The 23,329-nt window shown below is 33.8% G+C and overlaps 1 protein-coding gene across 2 annotated transcripts in view; it reads left to right on the forward strand.

Moving 5' to 3' along the window:
* Positions 1 to 22,096, forward strand: part of LOC129939093 (myosin-VIIa) — a 39,683-nt gene extending 17,587 nt beyond the window's left edge. Inside the window, exons 1-13 of one of the 2 annotated variants that reach the window (XM_056046965.1) lie at positions 1,796 to 1,930; positions 2,564 to 2,626; positions 5,383 to 5,643; positions 5,978 to 6,327; positions 6,391 to 6,591; positions 10,549 to 12,634; positions 12,698 to 13,003; positions 13,065 to 14,251; positions 14,400 to 14,663; positions 14,723 to 16,075; positions 16,588 to 16,734; positions 21,273 to 21,393; positions 21,460 to 22,096. In XM_056046965.1, the coding sequence (XP_055902940.1) occupies positions 2,609 to 2,626; positions 5,383 to 5,643; positions 5,978 to 6,327; positions 6,391 to 6,591; positions 10,549 to 12,634; positions 12,698 to 13,003; positions 13,065 to 14,251; positions 14,400 to 14,663; positions 14,723 to 16,075; positions 16,588 to 16,734; positions 21,273 to 21,393; positions 21,460 to 21,666 (6,501 nt within the window). In that variant the 5' untranslated portion in view covers positions 1,796 to 1,930; positions 2,564 to 2,608 and the 3' untranslated portion in view covers positions 21,667 to 22,096. Of the gene's footprint in view, positions 1 to 1,795; positions 1,931 to 2,563; positions 2,627 to 5,382; positions 5,644 to 5,977; positions 6,328 to 6,390; positions 6,592 to 10,548; positions 12,635 to 12,697; positions 13,004 to 13,064; positions 14,252 to 14,399; positions 14,664 to 14,722; positions 16,076 to 16,587; positions 16,735 to 21,272; positions 21,394 to 21,459 lie in introns of those variants that run through there. The other variant, XM_056046964.1, reaches the window with a different exon arrangement.
* Positions 22,097 to 23,329: the final 1,233 nt, after the last annotated feature.

The raw sequence follows: 23,329 nt of genomic DNA on the forward strand, positions 1-23,329 counted from the left end.
GCACTGTATGTATAGGGCACTTATAGCAGCATTCAGTTTTGTTTCGTTCTTTTCTTAGTGTGGATAGTGTCAATTACATAATCGTGCTCAGAGGCAAGATTTTGGTTTCTGGATCTTGTCTGTATGTCTTTGGGACTGTTTGATTAAGAATTCAATTTATAAACAAAAAAGAAAGACCTCTTCTTAAAGCCAAAAGTTCGAATAAGTAAGTTAAGAACCTGGTAACTAGCGGACAGCAAAATCTTGATTAGAACACCCACTTTGTAACATTTTTTGGAACGAGATTACGTACCTACCTGCTGAGAGCTTAAAATGTTTTTTTGGAGTAATTTTTTAAACTAGGTCATTGCTTTCTATCTTAAATGAGAGGAATGAAATGAAATGAACTTAAAGATTCATATACTTGTAGAAATGAGGATGCAAAGTTGGTAGGATGTTAAAGTGTTTTTTTATAAATTGTTATGTTGTTGTTTTTTCTCATTGCCAAGTTGTCTCAGACTAAAAATAATGTAGATTACTAAACCAGTTTGATTAAGAATTTCCTGCTCCGACAACAGGAGGTTCAATTTTAAAATAATGATGCTCATTAGATTATTTGAAGTCACATGTTGTGTGCATACAAAAATGGCGAAAGATAAATTGAAATTAGAATTAACGAAATTTTGAATTTGAGAAAATTTACATTTTGGTGGGCCATTTTGCATTTCTTATTTCTAAAATTAAATAAAAGAAAATTTGAGGTTTTGAATTTGGATTATCGAAATGCAAACCAGTTAATTTACTTACTCAAAACTGGTGGATTATTATGCATGTTCAGATAACATAAAAGACTTTATATGCTTTTTTGAATGTCAATTTTGAACAAGCAACTAGCTAGTCTTTCAAGTGTCATACACTTCAAATCAGAAGAACTTCAGTTGACCGTGGAAAAAGTACTTTTAAAGATATCATTAAATTGAATTGTGCAAAAGATAAATAAATAGAGTAATAAGGCTTTCAGTTGAATTTAAAAAAATACGACTAGCTTTCCAGTCAATTTTCCAATAATTGCTTTAGTTTAAAGGCCATTTTTTGGCAGTTTGACAATCAGATACTCGAAACTTCCCTTTCTTTCAACTCTCTTACATCATCTGGACCTGCCCGACATAAATGTTTCCGTTACTTTTGTGATTTTTTTTAACTCTTAATTATGAGTCGTCAAAATGAGTTATCTTAAAATAGTTCAGTGGAGACATCGAGTACCCTAGCGCTAGTTACTAAACAAAAACATTTTTAAGTCGCTGTTCTATACTATTTAGAAACAACGAGGAGAATAATTTATTCCCCTCACTGTTAATCGCTGATTTGATCCGGTTAAAGTAAACTTCCCAAAATAAAAGTAAACGACTTAACGAAAATATCATTCGATAATATTCATACAGCGCACGGCGAGAAATAAGTTATACAAGGGTATAAAAATAAAATGTAGAAATTGTAGTACCTGAAAATGTTATCAAAATGCGACCTTCGTTTTGAGTGATGTTTTTGATTACTGTGAAAGGAGCGAGTTAAATTAGTTTAAATCATACAGAAAATTACATCAATAATTACAAGTAATAACAACCATATTTAACTGATATAATTTTGTCTGATGTAAAACCAACCAATTATCCACTTAAAAGGTCTCGGGGGGTTCAAACTTCTCAACTCCCATATAATGGAATATCAAACTGCTATGTTCCCTCTTACAGTTCTAGTTAATAAGCCAGATCTTCATTACAAACAATCTGTATATCAGGAGGATCTTTGGGAGTAAAGCTACATCTACACTTCAATGCAGCTCGCTCGTGCGATCTTTTTACATACTTTAAACAATAGGAGTGAACTTGGAGAGTTGATTGAAGATATGCATATACATTTACCTTAACTTCACTTTACTAACCATATGACGGTAATTTGTTAACCTTCTTTCTTTCTAGTTTACAATTATTTGTGGAATTTGCATAAAAATCGAAGAGTTGTCGTCGGTCAATGGCGAAGAGAAGCCAACGACGACAACGTTAAAGTCGAGACGTCGTCGTCGTCGCTCGTTTAGTGTCCCATGGAAGACTTACTTCCCATTGTTGCATGAGATATCTAAAGTACGAGTATATCTACTTTTAGATTGAAATAGGTAGATTGCTTTTAGTATAGAAGAAAATGAGATATCAAGTGAAGAGTTAAGAATACCTTCATTTTAACGTGTGTTTAGTGTGGACGTGGTTTTAAATGCATGACGTTATCGTTGCAATATTTAAATGATGTGCGTTGAATAGATGTTTGTTTGAAAGATATAAGGGAGTGTTGAACAGCGTGCCATTACTTTGGATTGTAGAACTGTAACTAGTTGACAGGGAAATTCTAGGACAAAGAAGTTCTAACGGAAGCCCATAACTCTGTTGTCTCCCACATAAAGATAAATTAATGAAGAGACATTTTTCTAGTTCGTTCTTTATATGGGAATATTTCCTTTGATTTACGATACATATTTAAGTTATACGTCTTAATAAAATGTTATACTAATTTTGTTTTCCTTTATTTTCAGAACAAATCTGGACCTCTAAAAGTTTGAAGTCAATGAAGGTCAAAAATGGTTATAGTAACACGAGTAAGTATTAAAATCAAATTTTTAAAGGCGTAATCGATTTGATTTCCAATCTAAAACGTCATTATTGACAACCTTTTATACAGCTTGTCAAATCTGCTCGCTACTTTTCTCGAACGTCAAACTAGCTTCGACAAAGTCTAGCGAGTTAAATAGCTAGTTACAACGTTTTTGAGCGCTAGTAACACGCCGTGAATTACTCGCTTGTGTATCCTCATTAGGGTTAGTTTAGGCTAAGAAAATACAACCATATACATATTAACACGGTTCAGTAGCATAGATAATTACATGTTTGGCACTTTCCCCATATATCAGCCGGTAAAAATTCAATAAATCATCCTCTCTGACCTACAACTGTTTTCTTAAGCCCAATTAATTGCACCATTCATCACCCATCTAACATATCTAACCTAATATGTATTTTATTCTCTTAACAAGACAAAACAACAACAAATATGTGTTTTTCAAGAATTTTTAAAGATCATCCTCGTGTCTGATAGGAATGTCTCATCTTATCGTTCATTGTTATGATTTTCAATCTCTTTCACGAAGATAAAACCATGCCATGACGAATGAGAAAATAGAGACTACCGCAGTCATTGTTTACTGAAGGTACATTTATACGTTTAGATCTTATCTTATCTTGATTTTTGGTGTGTTGTGTAATTTTTGCGCGGTTATTTTTATTCACGGCAATTACGTGTATTTTTTGGATTTTATGTATGTGTTGTAATGCATGACAGTAAGATCAAGAAGAAGGAGAAAATGAAAAATTACCCACTTTCTTGAAAACTTTGAAGGTGAAGTTTGCTTGTGACTTATGTTTATAAGAACTGTCATAGAATAGTTAATGAACCATTTACCTTGCGTAATTTTGAGCTAAATGGATTGAACCATGTTACAATGGACGCCACTCATGTCTTAAAAGGTTGTATTTCATTCAAATGCGCCTAGAAACGTTTATACAGTTCCAAACTAGTCTAGACTGAGTAGACTTAGACGACATAAGGGACTTTGAAAGTAAGGCAAATTTCTAGTATCAGATTAATCAGCTGTCAAAAAATTGCGTTCCACCAAGCCAACTTTATTGGAAAGTGAACTTGAAAGTGAGTTAGACAAATCTCCCTTATAATATGTCAAAATGTCAGCTGATCATGTTTTTGTTATTTAACTGTTCTGCTGCCAAAAAATTACTTTCCAACTAAGGCAAATTTATTGGAAAGTTGCCTGGAAAGTTAGTTAAGAAAAATATCCTTTACTATGAAGTCAAGTCTGCTTATGTCAAAATGCCATATGATCATGTTTTTTATTCAATTGAAAGCTTAACTTTATAACTTTATGATTTCATTTAATTTAATTTACAATAGAAAATATAGCTTTTGATAGAACTGTAACCTTTATAAGTAGTTTTTTTTGTAGATAGTAATCCTGTAAGTTAAAGATAGTATAGCTTCAAGTTTGAAATTAATGACATCTGAAAAGATAGCTAGGTGCTGTTGACTGAAATTAAAGTCCCTTATGTCATCTAAAACTTCCCGCTGTAATTTTTGAAAACTTGCATTAAACATATTGTACTGGTTCAGACGAGCGACGTCAAAAACTTAAAGTCAATGCAGTTTTCTAGTATCTGATTGGGCATCTGTCAAAAAAATAACTTCCAACTAAGCCAACTTTATTGGACAGTAAACTGGAAAGTGAGTCAAGTTTTCTCACAATATGTCAAAATGTCAGCTGATCATGTCTTTTTTTATTCAATTCAAAGCTTAACTTTACTACTATATGATTTAATTATTTTCTGTACAATTCAATTTGATGTTTTTTGTAAAAGGCTTCCTTGTCAAATGGAAAAAGGAATAAGTTATAATTCATGACGGAAGTGAGAGGTGCTCTTTTTGGTTCTTTTTCCACAATCAATTGAATGCAGAGAATACTGAAGTAAAGTTCCATGTTTGATGTAATTGAAGGCCATTTTCTTTATTTTTTGGAAGAAGATAAACATACATTTCGATAGCGATAATCTTTGGGTTTCTTTCATCGAAATGACAGTTGATGCAATATGCAAATAAATGCAAAACAATATTTGACATGCGGCATTTGAAAACGTTATTAATTTTAAAGACTATTTAAAGAGTGAATAGAACTTTTGACATGATATTGCACTTGATCATAGGTGATGCATATTTTTGTTGTTATTTTAAAAACCATAGCGACGAAAAGTGTTCCTCTATAAGGTTTGGTGCATTAACCCTTTACAACACTATGCGATCTTATATGATTCACCTAAGCGTAACTAAAACATCCGTTCGCTCCCATTTTTGTATTTATTTTCTGAATAGAAAGATTTCATTTCTGAATGATTTTTTTCTTCTCCCTCACAATTTCCACATATTGTGCTTCGAAACACATGTAACACCACGCCTTAATGATCACTAGAGTGTATGTCTTTGTATAATATTCGTTCAAAACAAAACAACAAAAGCGACTAAAAAAACAGGTGTAATGCTGTCAAGAAATAGAAATACACATATCTGGATCTCTAACTTAAAGTTTGTTATTCAAAACAATCGAACTTATTATCCATAACTTGCGTTTCGACGAGATGTATTATGTAATATGACGTATATTGTCGGTAGGGGCAGATAGCGGTATGACCCATTTAATCTATCACCTGTGAAGAAGTTTAAATTACATACATGATTTTGTAACAGCATCTATATATGTACATAATTATTTGATTACTGATTTAATTTATGTTATAGGGTGACTACATCTGGATCGAACCCGTATCGGGCAGGGAATTCGATGTAGCCATTGGAGCTCGTGTTATCTCAGCAGAGGGACGTCGCATTCAGGTGCGTGACGATGATGGGGATGAAGTATGGCTGGCGCCCGAGAGACGCATCAAAGCGATGCATGCGTCATCGGTGCAGGGTGTGGAGGATATGATATCTTTAGGTGATCTTCATGAAGCTGGAATCCTGAGAAATCTATTAATTCGTTATAAGGACAATTTAATCTACGTAAGTTTTTCTTCTCTCTTAAGGTTTAACTAGATTTAGAAGACTTACTCCAACTGCAGCTGATGTCAAAACTTAACGAAAATAAATCATTGAATAATAATAATTCTTACAACTACAGCTAAATGTTAATGTCAAATTGAACGAACATTTATCGTTAAATCAATCAGTTACACATAATTGCTTTTGGTTTCCAAAGATAATTTAAAATTTTCGTTAATTCAAAACTTAACGAAACTCATTTGACGTCAGCTATTTTGCGTCTTTCATAGTTGGGTCTTATGAAAATCGATTTTAATATGTTTAAACGAATATGAAATCATAATTTTTCTTGCAGACCTACACAGGTTCTATTCTTGTAGCTGTGAATCCTTACCAAATTCTACCGATTTACACGGGTGAACAAATAAAACTCTACAAAGAACGTAAAATCGGTGAATTACCTCCGCATATATTTGCTATCGGAGATAGTGCATATGCTCATATGAAAAGATTTCGTCAAGATCAATGTATTGTTATATCTGGTGAATCAGGAGCTGGTAAGACTGAAAGTACCAAATTGATATTACAATATTTGGCAGCAATAAGTGGTAAACATTCATGGATTGAACAGCAAATATTAGAAGCCAATCCAATATTGGAAGCATTTGGTAATGCCAAGACTGTCCGAAATGATAATTCATCAAGGTTTGTACTTATATGAAATATAAATACATATTCAAAAATTGAAATAATGTTTGATTTTAACAGGTTTGGAAAATATATTGATATACATTTTAGTGGAAATGGTGTCATAGAGGGTGCTAAAATAGAACAATATTTATTAGAAAAATCTCGAATAGTCTCACAAAATCATAGTGAACGTAATTATCATATATTTTATTGTATATTGGCTGGATTGTCAGCAGAGGAGAAAAGAAGGCTCAATTTGGGTGTTTCTGCTGATTATAGGTAAGTTTATGAATATATGTTGACAAAGTTTAATTTCATTTTTATTTTAAAAGATAGTTAAAAAACAATTAACTAAGTGTCATTTATAATCTTGGAGTTATTCATTACCTTATGTTTGATATGATTTTGACACAAAGTCGATTGGACATAATAGATTTATTATTGCTTTCACAATTTGCAGATCTAAATTTTTAAGACATTAACTGTCATCTAATTTGTTTAAAAAAGTAAATTTCGAGTGTTTTGACATTTATTGTTTTATAACATTATAACATCGTGGAGCATTGAACACGATTAAAATTGGTTTTTTGTCATTGTATTAGGGTAACTAATTTCCAGCCAAACATTTAAAAAAAAATCCAGATGTACAAATTTGATCTTACATCAAAAATTGATGTATTGGCTCATGTAGTGCAAAAACAGCGGAAGTTTGTGTTTTGTCATTTTTAGATCAAAAATAAATTGATTTATTTTACCCATAAAAACCTCATAACTGTCATTGATCCATCCCTGACACAACTCACACATATGAAAAGTTGAGAGTTGTAAGCCACAAGGTCCAGGTTCCCTATTGATTGTTGACCCCACCTTATTTGTTTACTGTCATAGATAATCTTGGAGTTTCTCAATGCTCAGTCAATCAATTTATTTTTGATATTAAAATCTGTCAAAACTTGGATTCAACAAAATAAATTAATTACTGATTTATAATTTTGCAGATCTTAATTTTTAAGAGATAACTGTCACCTTTTTAGCAAATGGCAAGATACATCCCCATTTCATTTGTTTAAAAAAGCCAATATCGAAAATTTTTACATTTATCTTTATATGACATTAGAATAACCTTAGAAAGTTTTTTTGTTATAAACCATTTTCCTTGACATTTTAACTGCCAAAGTAGTTATGAATATCAGAAAAGTTTGTTCAATGAAATCATTAAACTTTTCTCGCTTAACCAGGTGTTGTATCATAAACAAAAACATAGTATAATTTTGTAAACAGATTTTCTTGTAATGATGTTACACAAGTCACATTTCACTTGTTACTTTACATAATTGACAACTGAAAAAAAAAATAAAAAACAAAGTTTCTACCTTCACCTTAAAATCACCTGTCATTTAAAGTAATTACTTCAATTGTAAACAAAAATGAGTTGTAATGTTGGCTTGGTTACTCTAATACATCATGTGCTTATAATGTTAGGCATCATATCATTTAATTATTTTGTTTTATAGTATAAAAAGATGCTGTTTTTCTTTCCCTTTTTTTATTTGCGTGTGATTAATTATTATTGTTAGGTAGTTGAGATTGGAAGCTATTTAAACTTTAGTCATGTTTTGAACTGCAATTTCATTATGATGCAATAAGTGTTCATGTTTAATTTTAGATGTAAATTCGTCTTAAGTTCCAACTTAGCTAATACTTGACAGCTCTAACGTCTAAAACATAAAATATCGGAGGTCTGTCAACAATCAATTGTTATCATCTTGTTACAATATGACGCCAGCGCAACGTTCTCATTGTTGAGTTGTTAAATACAACTCAAGATTTGTAACAATCCACAAATCAGCTCATGAGCTGAGTTGAAAGTGTCAAATTAAATTTTTGTTTAATTCAGGATGTACGTCATTATAACGTCATCAATTTTAATTCAATTCTCAATCGAGCTAAGAACGTTCTTCAATTTTCTTCCGCTACTTAATTTGCAATTTAAAATTGTAAACACAATTTTTTATGTTTTGGTATTGGTATTTTGACAAATACAATAGTCGTTTATAAAGGCGTTAGCTTTTTTGCCCAAAACTATAACACCCAAATCCTAAAATGTCACAATGTTGTGGTACAATTTAGGCGTTAAAATCTTCGGTCTTATTGCCCAATAAAATAAAGTCAAAATATTAAAAATGTAATATCCCCAAAAATTGAAAAATTGAAGAAAATACCACAAGGCCCAAAATAAATGTCATATTTCCCAAATCAATTTTAAAATATCATAAAGCATAAATTACTAACCGATATATCGCCCAAAAGACAAAATTTATTTTTATTCTGGGCACTATGACGTTTCGAGTTTTAAATTTTATCGCCCAAACAAAAATACTAAACGGAAAAAGTGTCAGATAGCCCAAAAACGTAGACAATCAGGAAAGTTTATCAAATGTGCTTGGCTTTAATTTATTTATAGAAAGCGAAATAAGGCCAATTTTCAAAATCAAATAAAACGAAATGGTTTACTTGTTCATAGTGTGAGCACCCAGGATTTGGCGTGAAAACAGTGAAATATGTATGGGGGGACATGTTGCCCCTGCAAACAGTCTGCTTGGGATAACTATAGGATTTGGGGTATGTGCCAGGTTGTGTGCATGCAAAGTTTCTTTAAATGCAGATTTTTTAAGTTGAAACAAGATTTGCGTACACCCAACTTTTAACTTACCCCAAATCCTATATAGTGAGCCTAAACAGGGAGGGGGGACCAGCATGCCCCCAATAAACACCTGAGTGTTTGTATGCGTCTAAGAGCCTAACAAACTAAAATTTGTTGGGCCTTATCACATTTGTAAATCTGGGCATTAGCAAATTGAAAGTTGGTTTGAGTGATATGACATTTTATATGGACTTATACTTTGTGATATTTCTTACGGCGACGGCGGCGGCGTTTACCTTTCTGGTCTTTTTATCATTTTGTGATTTGGATTATATGACGTTGAGTGATAAGACATATAAAACTATAGAAATAATGATCGTCGTATGGCCCAAAATATATGTCACAAAGTCCAACCCTCATGTCAAATTAAAAATTCTTTTGCGCAAAATGACAACTAGCTTTTTGGGCGTTCTTTTTTTAAATTTATTTGGACGTTGCTACATTCTCTTTGGGATTTAGTGGATTTTTGTTTAGTTTTTGACATTTTGACACCCTCAAATTCCAATAATTTGTAAGAATGACACTTCCACAGTTTTTTTTTTTTTACATAACAAAAAAAAACAGACCTCAATGGTTGCGTTTAATCTCGTCTTGGATAGGTTAAGTTGGATAAGTGAAGATTTAGATTGTTAAACGAGTTAGCTGTCAAAAAATAAAAATAACATTCAGCTGTTCATAAAAAGCATATTTTCATATTTTTTAGTTTTATTTCTAATTCCTTTTCATCAAAAATTGACCCGTGTTTCTCAAGAACTTGTGCAAATTCTTGAAGAATTGTTCTTTGCCGGGTTTTTGGGTCTCTGAGCTGGTCCTTTCTCTTTCTGCACTACTCCAAGAAGAGCAGAATGGATTTATGTTCCCAACCTTAAAAAAGGGAATAGAGTGGTTCTTTGTGGTTTTGAATCATCTGAAAGAATAACTTACCTATCCTTTAGCGAACTTATTTGCTTGTAGCTCCACAAGCTATCCGCCTTTGTCCGCTTTTATATGTATGTATGTACATAAAAACAAAAAGATTAGATTTATTTATTTCCAAGAATAATATATGTATGTATGTACATATGTACATATATTTACCTCTATTTTGTTTTACCTCTGGAACAGCCAATACTGAGTATTTTAATTTTTAAATCTCATATTTTACAATGACTTTTAATGTTTTTTTTCATGAAATACTACTTAAAATTGATTTGTTTTGTCATTGTGTTGTTGATACAACTTTTGTGGATGTAGCTGCCAAATTATAAGAAAAACTCCATAAAACTGACATAGTTTGATCTTAAAACAAAAACAAATAGATTTTTTACCGAACGGACATCAAAAAGGGTACAAAAAAAGTGTTTTGATAAACCAAATTGAAAAAAGATTATTTTACCAATGGAAATTCAAAAAATTCTGTTAAAAATTATTAGGAAAAGAATTGATATCTAATCAGAGCCTTGTATAGCATTCCAAGATTTTAAATTTTTTAGTTTTAAATATTTGATGGTAAATAATAATAATATCAAAACTCGTTTTATCAACTTTTTCAGGTACTTAACTGGTGGTAATTGTATAACCTGTGAAGGACGTGATGACACAGCTGAATTTTCTGACATACGATCCGCCATGAAAGTTCTTCTCTTTTCGGACAATGAAATTTGGGAAATAATCAAACTTCTAGCCGCTTTACTTCACTGCGGAAACATAAAATATAAAGCCACTGTAGTGGATAATTTAGATGCCACAGAAATTCCTGAACACATTAACGTGGAACGAGTAGCTTCCCTATTAGGTCTACCCATTAATCCACTCATAGATGCCCTCACCAGGAGAACACTTTTTGCTCATGGTGAAACTGTGGTATCAACACTTTCAAGAGATCAATCTGTCGATGTTCGAGATGCTTTTGTTAAAGGCATTTACGGTCGTCTATTTGTTCATATAGTTAAGAAAATAAACGCAGCAATTTACAAACCCCGAGCCACATCCCGTAATGCTATTGGAGTTCTAGATATTTTCGGTTTTGAGAATTTCGATCAGAATAGCTTTGAGCAATTTTGCATAAATTATGCCAATGAGAATTTGCAACAATTTTTCGTGCAACATATATTTAAGTTAGAACAAGAGGAATATAACCATGAAGCTATAAATTGGCAGCACATTGAATTTGTAGACAATCAAGATGCCTTGGACTTGATTGCTATCAAGCAGCTGAATATTATGGCTTTAGTAGATGAGGAGGCACGCTTCCCAAAGGGTACTGACCAGACTATGTTAGCTAAACTGCACAAAACTCACGGCACGCACAAAAACTATTTGAAACCTAAGTCCGATATAAATACCAGCTTCGGGTTGAATCACTTTGCCGGAGTGGTATTCTACGATACACGAGGATTTCTCGAGAAGAATCGGGACACTTTTAGTCCGGATCTATTGCATTTAGTGAGTCAGTCTTCGAATAAGTTCCTAAGGCAGATTTTCGCCAGTGACATTGATATGGGTGCTGAGACCCGCAAGAGAACACCCACACTGTCTACACAATTTAAGAAGAGCTTGGATGCTCTGATGAAGACTTTGAGCTCGTGTCAGCCATTTTTCATTCGGTGCATCAAGCCCAACGAGGTCAAGAAACCGATGCTTTTCGATAGAGGTCTTTGCTGCCGGCAGTTGAGATACTCCGGAATGATGGAGACCATAAGAATTCGACGAGCTGGTTATCCGATTCGACATGGATTTAGGGAGTTCGTGGAACGTTACAGGTTCTTGATACCAGGTGTACCACCAGCCCATCGAACAGATTGTCAGAGGGTAACTTTACGGATTTGTTCGATAGTCTTAGGGAAATCGGATTACCAGCTGGGACACACAAAAGTGTTTTTGAAGGATGCACATGATTTGTTTTTAGAGCAGGAGCGCGATCGAGTCTTGACCCGAAAGATTCTAATATTGCAGCGGACGATTCGCGGCTGGGTATACCGTCGACGTTTTTTGCGAATGAGATATGCCGCTATTATGATCCAAAAACATTGGAAGGGTTACGCTCAACGAAGACGCTATAAGCTTATGGTGCACGGGTATATGCGTCTGCAAGCACTGATTAGGTCTCGAGTGCTAAGCACCCGCTTTCGACTACTACGAGCACGAGTTATTGGGCTTCAATGTCACTGCCGCGGCTTTCTGGTTCGTCGAGAATATGGACATAAAATGTGGGCAATTATCACAATCCAGTCCCATGTTCGGCGGATGATAGCAATGAGGAAATATAGAAAACTCAAGGAGGAATATAAGCAGTTTGCAGAGGTTCTACACCTTCGGAAACTGGAAGAACAGAAATTGAAGCATCAAGGCAACAAACATGCCAAGGAAATTGCTGAGCAACATTATCGAGAAAGGTTGAAGGAACTGGAACGTCATGAGATGGAGGTGGAAATGGAAGAGAGACGTCGAGTTGAAGTGAAGAAGAACATAATCAATGATGCGGCTAGGAAACAAGACGAACCTGTAGATGACGGAAAATTGGTTGAGGCAATGTTTGACTTTCTTCCGGATTCAAGTAGTGAGGCTCCAACACCTCATGGTGGTCGGGAGACTTCTGTATTCCAAGATCTACCCCATGGAAATCACTTAAACCATGATGTAAGTTGTGGTTTTGAATATAGTGGATGCAAGTAGGTCTTATTTGTATTTTTTATGTTTTAGGATATCATCACTCCGATGCATGTTTCTGAAGATGAAGAAGACTTGTCAGAGTTCAAGTTTCAAAAGTTCGCTGCAACATACTTCCAAGGCAACACTACTCATCAGTATTCTCGGAAGCCTCTAAAACATCCACTTCTTCCCCTTCATACGCAAGGGGATCAGTTAGCTGCACAAGCACTATGGATTACTATTCTTCGATTTACAGGTGATCTTCCAGAGCCGAGGTATCATACTATGGATAGGGATAATACATCTGTGATGTCAAAGGTTACAGCAACTTTAGGGCGAAACTTCATTAGAAGCAAGGTAATTTAAGGTTAAATGCTTGATGTTTTAAGAAATTAATTTGTGTGAGTCTTCATTTCAGGAATTCCAAGAAGCTCAACTTATGGGACTTGATCCTGAGGCTTTTTTGAAACAAAAGCCTCGTTCGATTCGTCATAAGTTGGTCTCATTGACACTGAAGCGAAAGAACAAACTTGGTGAAGACGTTCGTCGACGTTTGCAGGATGAAGAATATACAGCCGATAGCTACCAGTCATGGCTTGAGGCAAGGCCTACATCAAACTTGGAAAAACTGCATTTCATAATCGGTCATGGTATTTTAAGGGCGGAGTTGCGAGACGAAATTTACTGTCAAATCTGTAAGCAGCTTAGTAATAATCCTTCGAAATCTTCTCATGCTCGTGGATGGATTCTTCTGTCACTCTGCGTAGGATGTTTTGCTCCATCGGAAAAGTTTGTGAATTACTTGAGGGCATTCATTCGAGAAGGTCCACCAGGATATGCGCCTTACTGTGAAGATAGACTGAAGAGGACCTTCAATAATGGAACTCGCAATCAACCTCCATCGTGGTTGGAACTGCAGGCGACTAAATCCAAGAAACCCATTATGTTACCGATCACCTTTATGGATGGAAATACTAAGACTCTCCTTGCAGACTCTGCTACAACAGCTCGAGAACTCTGCAATCAGCTCTCCGACAAGATAACCTTGTTGGACCAGTTTGGCTTCTCGCTGTACATAGCACTATTTGACAAGGTCTCTTCATTGGGATCGGGAGGTGATCATGTGATGGATGCTATTTCACAATGTGAGCAATATGCCAAGGAGCAAGGAGCACAAGAAAGGAATGCTCCATGGCGTCTTTTCTTCCGCAAAGAAATCTTCGCACCTTGGCATGATCCTACAAACGATCAGGTTGCAACTAATTTAATTTATCAGCAAGTTGTACGAGGTGTGAAGTTTGGTGAATATCGATGTGACAAGGAGGATGACTTGGCCATGATAGCCGCACAACAGTATTTTATTGAATACGGGACGGATATGTCTATGGAGAGATTATTTACTCTTCTGCCCAATTTCATTCCCGATTTTTGCTTAACGGGAGTGGAGAAGGCTATTGATCGGTGGGCTGCTTTAGTGCTGCAAGCGTACAAGAAAAGCTATTATGTCAAGGAAAATGTTGAATCGCTGAAGATCAAAGAAGATATTGTTAGTTATGCGAAATATAAATGGCCTTTGCTGTTCTCGAGGTTCTATGAGGCTTACAGGTAAGTTTAAACATGGAGATAAGCTGCACCTGAACGAGTGGTGTAATGTAACTTTGTCTGTCAATATTAAGATTCTGTCACTCGTGTCAATGGAGCACTTGTTAAACGAAGATTTTTTTTGCGATAATAAATGTTTTTTTTCTTAAAGAAACTCCGGCCCCAATCTACCTAAGAACGATGTTATCATAGCTGTCAACTGGACCGGTGTTTACGTAGTTGATGATCAAGAACAAGTTCTTCTGGAGCTATCATTCCCAGAGATTACAGCAGTCTCAAGTCAAAAGACGAACAAAGTCTTTACACAAACCTTTAGTTTATCTACAGTTCGAGGTGAGGAGTTTACATTCCAAAGTCCAAATGCTGAAGACATCAGGGATTTGGTTGTTTATTTCTTGGATGGATTGAAGAAAAGGTGAGTCAATTCAGTTTTGTTCAAGGTTTCTATTTTTAACGTATTAATATTATTTTCAGATCGCGTTATGTGATCGCGATACAAGATTATCGAGCACCTTCGGATGGGTCGTCATTCTTGTCGTTCCTTAAAGGTGATCTGATAATATTGGAAGATGAGTCTAGAGGAGATGCAGTCCTTAATAATGGTTGGTGTATAGGGCGATGTGATCGTAGTCAAGAGCGTGGAGATTTTCCAGCCGAAACGGTATATGTTCTTCCAACCCTCAGCAAACCACCACCCGATATTTTGGCACTTTTTAATGTTGAGGAAGCACATCATGGTCGTCGATTGAGCATGGTTTCGAATGGAGCAACTGATCCACGCGACAGACCCCATTCACTCATGGAATACGCCTTGGATCATTTTCGGCTACCGCCGAAGCGAACAATGTCTAAAACTTTGACACTTGGTTCAAAGCGAAGCAGTGAAGAGATCTGGCGTTATTCACGCGAACCAATTAAAGCTCCATTATTGCGAAAGCTGCAGAGTAAAGAAGAACTAGCGGAGGAAGCTTGCTTTGCTTTTGCTGCAATCCTAAAATACATGGGTGATTTGCCGTCGAAACGTCCCAGGATGGGCAACGAGATCACCGATCATATATTCGATGCTCCACTAAAGCATGAAATCCTGCGCGATGAGATATACTGCCAAATTATGAAACAGCTTACAGACAATCGCAACAGGGTGTCGGAGGATCGTGGTTGGGAGCTAATGTGGCTTGCAACGGGCTTATTCGCCTGCAGTCAAAGTCTTCTCAAGGAACTTCTGGTATTCCTGCGTACACGACGCCATCCCATTTCTCAGGACGCAATGCATCGCCTTCAGAAGACCATACGCAACGGGCAACGTAAATATCCACCACATCAAGTTGAAGTTGAAGCTATTCAGCACAAAACCACACAAATCTTCCATAAAGTGTATTTCCCCGATGATACAGATGAAGCTTTCGAAGTAGATTCATCGACACGCGCCAAAGATTTCTGCCACAATATATCACAACGACTGACGCTACGGACTAGTGAGGGCTTTAGTTTGTTTGTGAAGATTGCCGACAAGGTCATATCGGTGCCGGAAGGTGATTTCTTTTTTGATTTTGTTCGTCATCTGACAGATTGGATAAAAAAAGCAAGACCCATCAGAGATGGCTCAAATCCGCAATTTACATATCAAGTGTTCTTCATGAAGAAATTATGGACAAATACTGTGCCGGGCAAGGATAGAAATGCTGATTTAATATTCCACTATCATCAAGAATTGCCGAAGCTGTTACGTGGATATCATAAGTGTTCAAGAGAGGAAGCTTCTAAATTGGCAGCTTTGGTTTATCGAGTAAGATTTGGAGAGAATAAACAGGAGCTGCAAGCGATACCGTAAGTAGTGTTATGTATTCAATAGCAAAATATAAAAGACTTCAGATATATTTCAATGGCTTACTTCAAGAAAGTTAATGAAATTAAGCCAGGGCTGATATAAGATCGATGTCTATTGTCTAGTTCAAATCTTAAATGGGTTTTCCATGGGTAAATTCCGATTTCCGTCCAAAATTGATTTTTTGCGCTGCGCATGGAACACGATTGAAAATAGTTAATTTTTGGTCATTGCATGTATTTGTTCAACTTCGTGTATATGATATCGAGTGCGGTAGAGCTGTCAAATTTCCAGCTAAACATTTATATGTCGAAAAATCTAGATTTGTAGATTTGATCTTAAATCAAAGATAAATCAATTTATTATGCCCCATGGAACGAAAATGGGAAATTTGTGTTTTGGCAGATCTAGATCAAAAATAAATTGATTTAATTTATCTATGGAAACCCCCATAAGATTCTTTTGAGCAATCAAAAAAGGAGAACATTTAATAATTTGCTTGATATTTTTGCAGACAAATGTTGCGAGAGTTGGTGCCGGCAGATATTACGAAGATGCAAAGTGGAAACGAATGGAAGAGATCGATAGTGGCTTCATATAATCAAGATGGAGGCATGAGTTCTGAAGATGCGAAAGTGGCGTTTTTAAAAATTGTTTATAGGTAAGTAAGGGGTATTTAACGAATAGGTTTTAAGAAGTCTCTTTTATAAATCTGTGATTTTATTATTATTTTTAAGTATGATTTTCAAAGTTTCTTAATTTATTTTATTAAAAGTTAAAATTCGGTATTACTTTAATTGTAATGAGGAACCTATGCCATTTAAAACGTTTGCATCAATTTATCATTTTCATGAAATTCTCCATGACTTAATTGCAAATTTACGGCTATAATCCTCGATTTTTTCCCGACTCTCGTCTTTAAAGACTTAAATCAATTGAGAAGCATTGGTGTAGACCTTTTGTTTTTGTCTAAAGCAAAAATACTCCATTTTCCAAGATCGGCATCTTTCGTACCTTTTACTCTCCAAAACCCGTTTTTTACATTGTTGTTTTTGTAATTTTAACAATTAGTCCATGAATGGATGTGAAAACAAAAAAAAAAAAACCATGCCGTGGGATAGCGGCACTTTGCAAAGCAAAAACGAAATAGGGAGGTTAATAATTTTTTTTCCGATTTTTTTTTTACTTTTTTCGCAGTCATTTTGTTGATAGCGAACCAATGTAAATTTTTGTCTTGAAAAAAACATGTTCAACATCATTTAATATAATTAATTCACTCATTTACAGCAATCACTACGAAATTCTTTAAATTTCATAACTAGCTTCGGATTATTGTATCAAAGATGTGTTCGAAAAACCATCAAGTTAAGGGTGCTAGCGCAATTTATTGAATTCGAATAATTTTTTTGCAAACAATTAAAATCTGTATAAATTTAAATGTTGCAGCTCATATTGCGTTTGCAAATAATTTGAGTAAACAAAAAACAGCGCTTATCTTATTTTATTTAATATACATTTACAAAATTTATTTGGATTGAAATTAAAAGCTATTCAATCTTCCAATTTAAGACCATGTCAGCACTTCTGATTCTGTTGGTTCGGATTGTTTCGTTTTTGAACGAAGACGAAAATGAAGCATTTAGATGTGCCTGAGGTCTAAAATGAAGCATTTTAATGGGCCGAAACACTTAATGATGTGTTTGGTTTTTGCATCATTTCACGCACACTTTCTCACATTTAGTGTGCAGTTAGCTTGTCAGTCTGAGATTCTGATCTTGGTAACGGAGTATTTTTGGTCTAAAGGTTCTAAATCAAAGATCAAGGTGACTAATTGTGATTACCTCTTCGAGAAATACAAAGTGTCTACTAAGGGCTATCATTGGTTTTGCATAATTGAACATTTTGTTTGCAGATTTAAAACGATTAAGAGAGTCAAAATTATAATGTTTGTATGTCAAAATGAAGCTTATCAGTCGTAGATTTGTTTCTGCTAGAAAAAAACACATTATTTAACCCAACAATCGTTTTCAATGAACAGCTAATAGTTATGAATCCACATTTCGGAACATAATCGTTCCACTGGAACCTGAGCCTGTCAGTTTCAATGTTCAACTGTAACCTCAAATTCTTGATTCCAATCTGGAAATGTTTAATTCAAAATATTTTGTTTCAATAACAAAAACTTTCAATACTATAACCGACCTGTCAACCAAATTTCAATAATTAGTTTCAATAATAAAGACTAATGATAGCTTTAATGGCCCTTATTTTTTTTGTAAGTTGTGATTCAATAACTTGTTGAAGCGAGTATCGTTCCATTTTTGCAATGGCGTATTTTTAGTTTTTTAAAGGGTGGTTAAATTTAAAGGGCCCATGAAAATTGATCATCCAGTGTTGCCATTTATTGCCTCCATTCTGACCATTGACGACGCTTGAAATGGTGAAGGGGCTTTAGTTCATGAGTCAATTGCACCTTATACCTAATCTTGTAAATGCAAGTCTTTACGCATAATGTTCATCATACGACAAGTGTGAGCGGTGCAATTGTTGGGGACGACGACGACGACGACTTGAGGTGGACGCCTTTAAAGCCACACTATCGTGGACATCAGCAATGCACTGATGTTTTCACATCTCTTACAAACCTGGTTTACTTAAGTTTTTCCACGGTTTTTCCGATTGATGCTCTTTTGAAAGAAGTGCACGATATGACTTTTGATTTGAAAGCCCAATTCAATAATAGGTATGGATAACAAACGTGTTGCTCTATTAGTTATCTTTCCATGGTTAAAATTGAGTTATAGTCTGAAAACTAGGATGTTTAGGTTTGATTCACATTCACGTCTGTCAAGTTAGTTTTCGAAATTTAAAAAACTGAGTATGCAGTAAATTGAAGCTTTTTGTTGTAAATTAGTTGTGGAAAAAAAATGTTAAGCTCGACGATTTAAAAAAAAATGGTGTGTAGTGCTAGGTTGATGTCAAGTTAGCACTACACTTTTTGATTTTGTTAAAACTAAGTACGCAATAAGTTGACAATTATTTGTTGTAAATTACTTGTGGAAAGAAAAATATTCCAAACATTTTTTTACTTTAAATTTTTTTAAAAAGGGGGGTATGTAGTGCTAACTTGACACAGTGAGTCCAAGCATAAAACGAGGATGTTCGGAAATGTAACGATGCAATTAATTGTTGATTTATTGTTTAAAATTAGTTGTGGAAAGAAAAAAATTCCAAAATTTAGTTTTACTCTCATTTTTTGTAAAAAGTAGTGAGTGCTTTTTACGATTTTTTTGTTTTGGAAAGTAGTTCCGGTTTGTTCTGCATTATTCCAAAGTGTTCTTTGAAAAAACCCAAAAATGGGGGTCTTAGACCCGAAAACTGTTTCGAAAATCGATTTTTTGAAAATTGCTGCATGTTGTTCTGAACATTGTTTCAAATTTTTGGACCTATATGATCAAACTTTTAAAAGATAATTAAAAACTCTAGACCTCCTTCTTTCGATATCCTAACTTTTTATATTTTTTTTAGATTCTAAAACGTGGTAAGAACCATTGTTCCAAAAACTTAGAGTCGTGAAATGTATATTTTAAAAGATATTTCCCCCTATTTTTTTGTTTCAATTTTTTTTAAAGCCCACATTTTAATTAAACATGAATGAGGACATGTACAGTAACCAAAACTTGGCTTATAAACTATTATTTACGCTAATGATTTAAGATTTAAAAATAATCTCGATGTCTTTTAATTTTGTAAACATTTTTTTAGCTTTCCTTTTTAAGAAATCAAAAATTTCAAAAGTTCCAAGTTGCATTTTCGAATATCCTTATTTTATGCCTGGACTCACGGTGTCAAGTTAATCTCGATGTCTTTTAATTTTGTAAACATTTTTTTAGCTTTCCTTTTTAAGAAATCAAAAATTTCAAAAGTTCCAAGTTGCATTTTCGAATATCCTTATTTTATGCCTGGACTCACGGTGTCAAGTTAGCACTACAAACGCCCTTTTTAAAAAAAAAATGAAAGTAAACAAGTTTTTGGATTTTTTTTCTTTGCACAACTAATTTTAAACAAAAAAACTACAATTAATTGCATCGTTACATTTTTGAATATCCTTGTTTTATGCCTGGATTCACGGTATCAAGTTGGAACTACATACTCCTCTTTTTAAAAAAGTAAAACAAAATTTTGGAATTTTTTTCTTTCCACAACTAATTTGCAAAAAATAATTGTCAAATTATTGCGTACTTAGTTTTAACAAAATCAGAAAGTGTAGTGCTAACTTGACATCAACGATCAACCTAGCTCTACATACCACTTTTATTAAATCGTAGAGCTACACATTTTTCGTTCTACAAATAATTTACAACAAAAAAGCTACAATAACTGCATACTCAGTTTTTTAAATTTCGAAAAATGTAGCGCTAACTTGACAGTCGTTTCACATTCAACATCGGTCCTTAAAATTTAACCACCTTTTACTAACAGATTGTATAGTTGTAGGTAGAACCTACTCTCAGACACAAAAGGTATCTGATAATTTTGTTTGATGGCGTGAAAGGCATGAGATATTTTTTTCTTGTTAAATCCAGGCAATAGGTCTTCTCCTTATCATGACTAAAACTGAAACTTGTCAAAAATTGAAGCCCAAATGCTGTTACACTTGGTAGTTTTGGGCAGAAGAGGGGGCTCACGAGAGTGTACAAAATTGTCCCCACCTGGAAAAATCAGCTCAAAAAATGTCTTTAAGCATGCATTGTTCGTCTGTCAAATGTCATATTGCAGTGAGTAAATTGAATGTTATTAGCGTCGTCCGTTCGGTTTGCTTCGCATTCAAACAATTTTCGCAAAGAATCCATTCCAACCTTTTTTCCCTATGACATAATTTAATCCCCATTCTTCAGAATTTGACGGATCTGTCCTGTCCAAAAATCTTGGGAACAAACCAGATTTCCATTAAAGCACAAAAAAGCTGCAGATATGTTCCCTTTCACAAAGAATTTGAAATATTTTTAGATCTCCAATTTCCCAACCACATGAATCAATTTCGGTCGTTTATGTGTGTTATTATTTTTGAACAGGATTTACAGGATTTACAGTTAAAAAGAAAATGTTTTTTTTTTTTAACAACCGACGACTTTAGATCGTTTTGAAAAATATTTGTTAAGATATAGTTAAAAAACTTCTATTTCCGTTTTATTTTAGATGGCCAACATTTGGATCGGCATTTTTCGAAGTGAAACAAACAACAGAACCAAATTATCCAGAAATGCTTTTAATAGCAATAAATAAACATGGTGTTAGTTTAATAAATCCTATTACGAAGGTAAATACAAACATCCTGTAACTTCTATTTCCTAATGCTTATTCTTTTATTTAAATATATTTATAGGACATCCTTGTTACCCATCCATTTACACGCATCTCGAATTGGTCATCTGGCAACACTTATTTCCATATGACAATAGGTAATCTAGTTCGAGGCTCGAAATTATTGTGCGAAACGTCACTTGGCTACAAAATGGATGATCTGTTAACATCATACATTTCACTGATGCTAACAAATATGAATAAAAATCGGACAATACGAGCAAATTAGTTTATAATTTTTAATTAATTTATTTCCTTTAAATTAAATTTATCTACATTTATCATTTATATGCATATTATTTCAAAATATTATGTGTTTTGTTATTAACTATTTTATTATTTTATAGAGTGCGTATAGTATTTCACAGTTTTTTCTTTTTATTTTCTTGGGCCAACTGAACACGTTTTAATTTTAATCGTTTCAATTTTTTCCTCTTAAACTTTAATTTAATATTTTTTGTCTATGTTGTTTTTTTGAATGTTTTGTGTTTTTCTCGACCGAACTTAGTTTAGTTGTTTTAACTTTTTGACTTGATTTGATGTATTAGTATGTAATAGTATAATCTTTAGTTATTTTATTATAATATCTTGTTTAGTGTTAAAAAGTGCAGCTTTTTTTATTATATTTTATGGTTTAACAGATAAAACAAAAATAAAAATAATAGCAATACATAATTAAATCGAACTGAGATTTGTAATATTTATAAACTATTTTAAAATGTTTGTAATGAAGAAATACAATTATTTACTACTTTAAAATATAGTTTTTTTTTTTTAACTTTTAAAATGAAGATACCTAAAAGATATTCTTTTCATTTGTCCACTCTCCATCACATACCAAGATCGAATGAATCTCTGAAACAAAATACAAATCTTTAGCTGTTTGAAGTTTTTTTGCATTGCTTCAAAATCACCGAAGCGGAACTTGAGGTAATTCTATTTCATTGGACGCGGAACTTGTCCAATCAGATGTACCTACCTAAGATAGGAGGAGGAAACTTCCTAAACTAATTACATAACCTTGGTATATATTAAAATATTATTACTTACTACTTAGTTAGATGTTTTGTGAAGGGCCTCAATTATTTATTTAAAAGCACCCTTAAGCCGCTAAAAAGTATTAGGTCCTCATCATTACGAAGACTTAAAGCAATTTAGTTTAATTGATCCAAGCCTGAGTAGAAACAATTTAAATATTAGAATAACTATGTATATTGACGCGAATACCACTAAAAAAATTGTGACATTTTGACAGTGACAGTTATAATTTTGAATATAACCTATCTTTTTGAACCATTACAGCTGAAATAACCTAACATTGTGACATTTGAATTGCATAATAAAGTTGTTTTAAAACAACAAGGTTTTAACTTACTTAAATTTTAAGACAGCAAGCACTTAATTGAAGGGACCGTATAAAGTACAAAAATGTCTGGTCACACGAAAACTGCTAAAACCTTATACATTGGCGCTATCCGACGAAAGGAACTTTTACTGTATTATGTTTGATCAATTCGCACCCGCAAACAGATTTTACTCTTTGGCTTTATTTTTGTCTTGTTGCTGTTTTCTTTTTCTTACTTTCCTTAACACACTTAAAGAAATCAGTAGTTGAAGCCCCTCCTTTTTTTCTTAAAGCTCACATTTTATCTCTGACATAAGAAAGTTATACAAAAAGAACCAAAGCAAAACAGCCAAATTATTCGCCTTTGTATAGAAAGAGCATGCATAAAGAATCATTAAGAATCTTTTTGTAATTTCTTGTTCCCCATTCAAAACTCTCCGTGACCCGTGGAAAAAGTTCGTTGGTGTGACGGTTGTCTAGTAGATGTCGTTCATATTTTCCATATACAAATTTCTCCTGGCCATCATAAAGGTAAACTAAACTCTAA

The sequence above is a fragment of the Eupeodes corollae genome, chromosome 1 (genome assembly GCF_945859685.1).
Source record: "Eupeodes corollae chromosome 1, idEupCoro1.1, whole genome shotgun sequence".
NCBI classification, from domain to species: domain Eukaryota; kingdom Metazoa; phylum Arthropoda; class Insecta; order Diptera; family Syrphidae; genus Eupeodes; species Eupeodes corollae.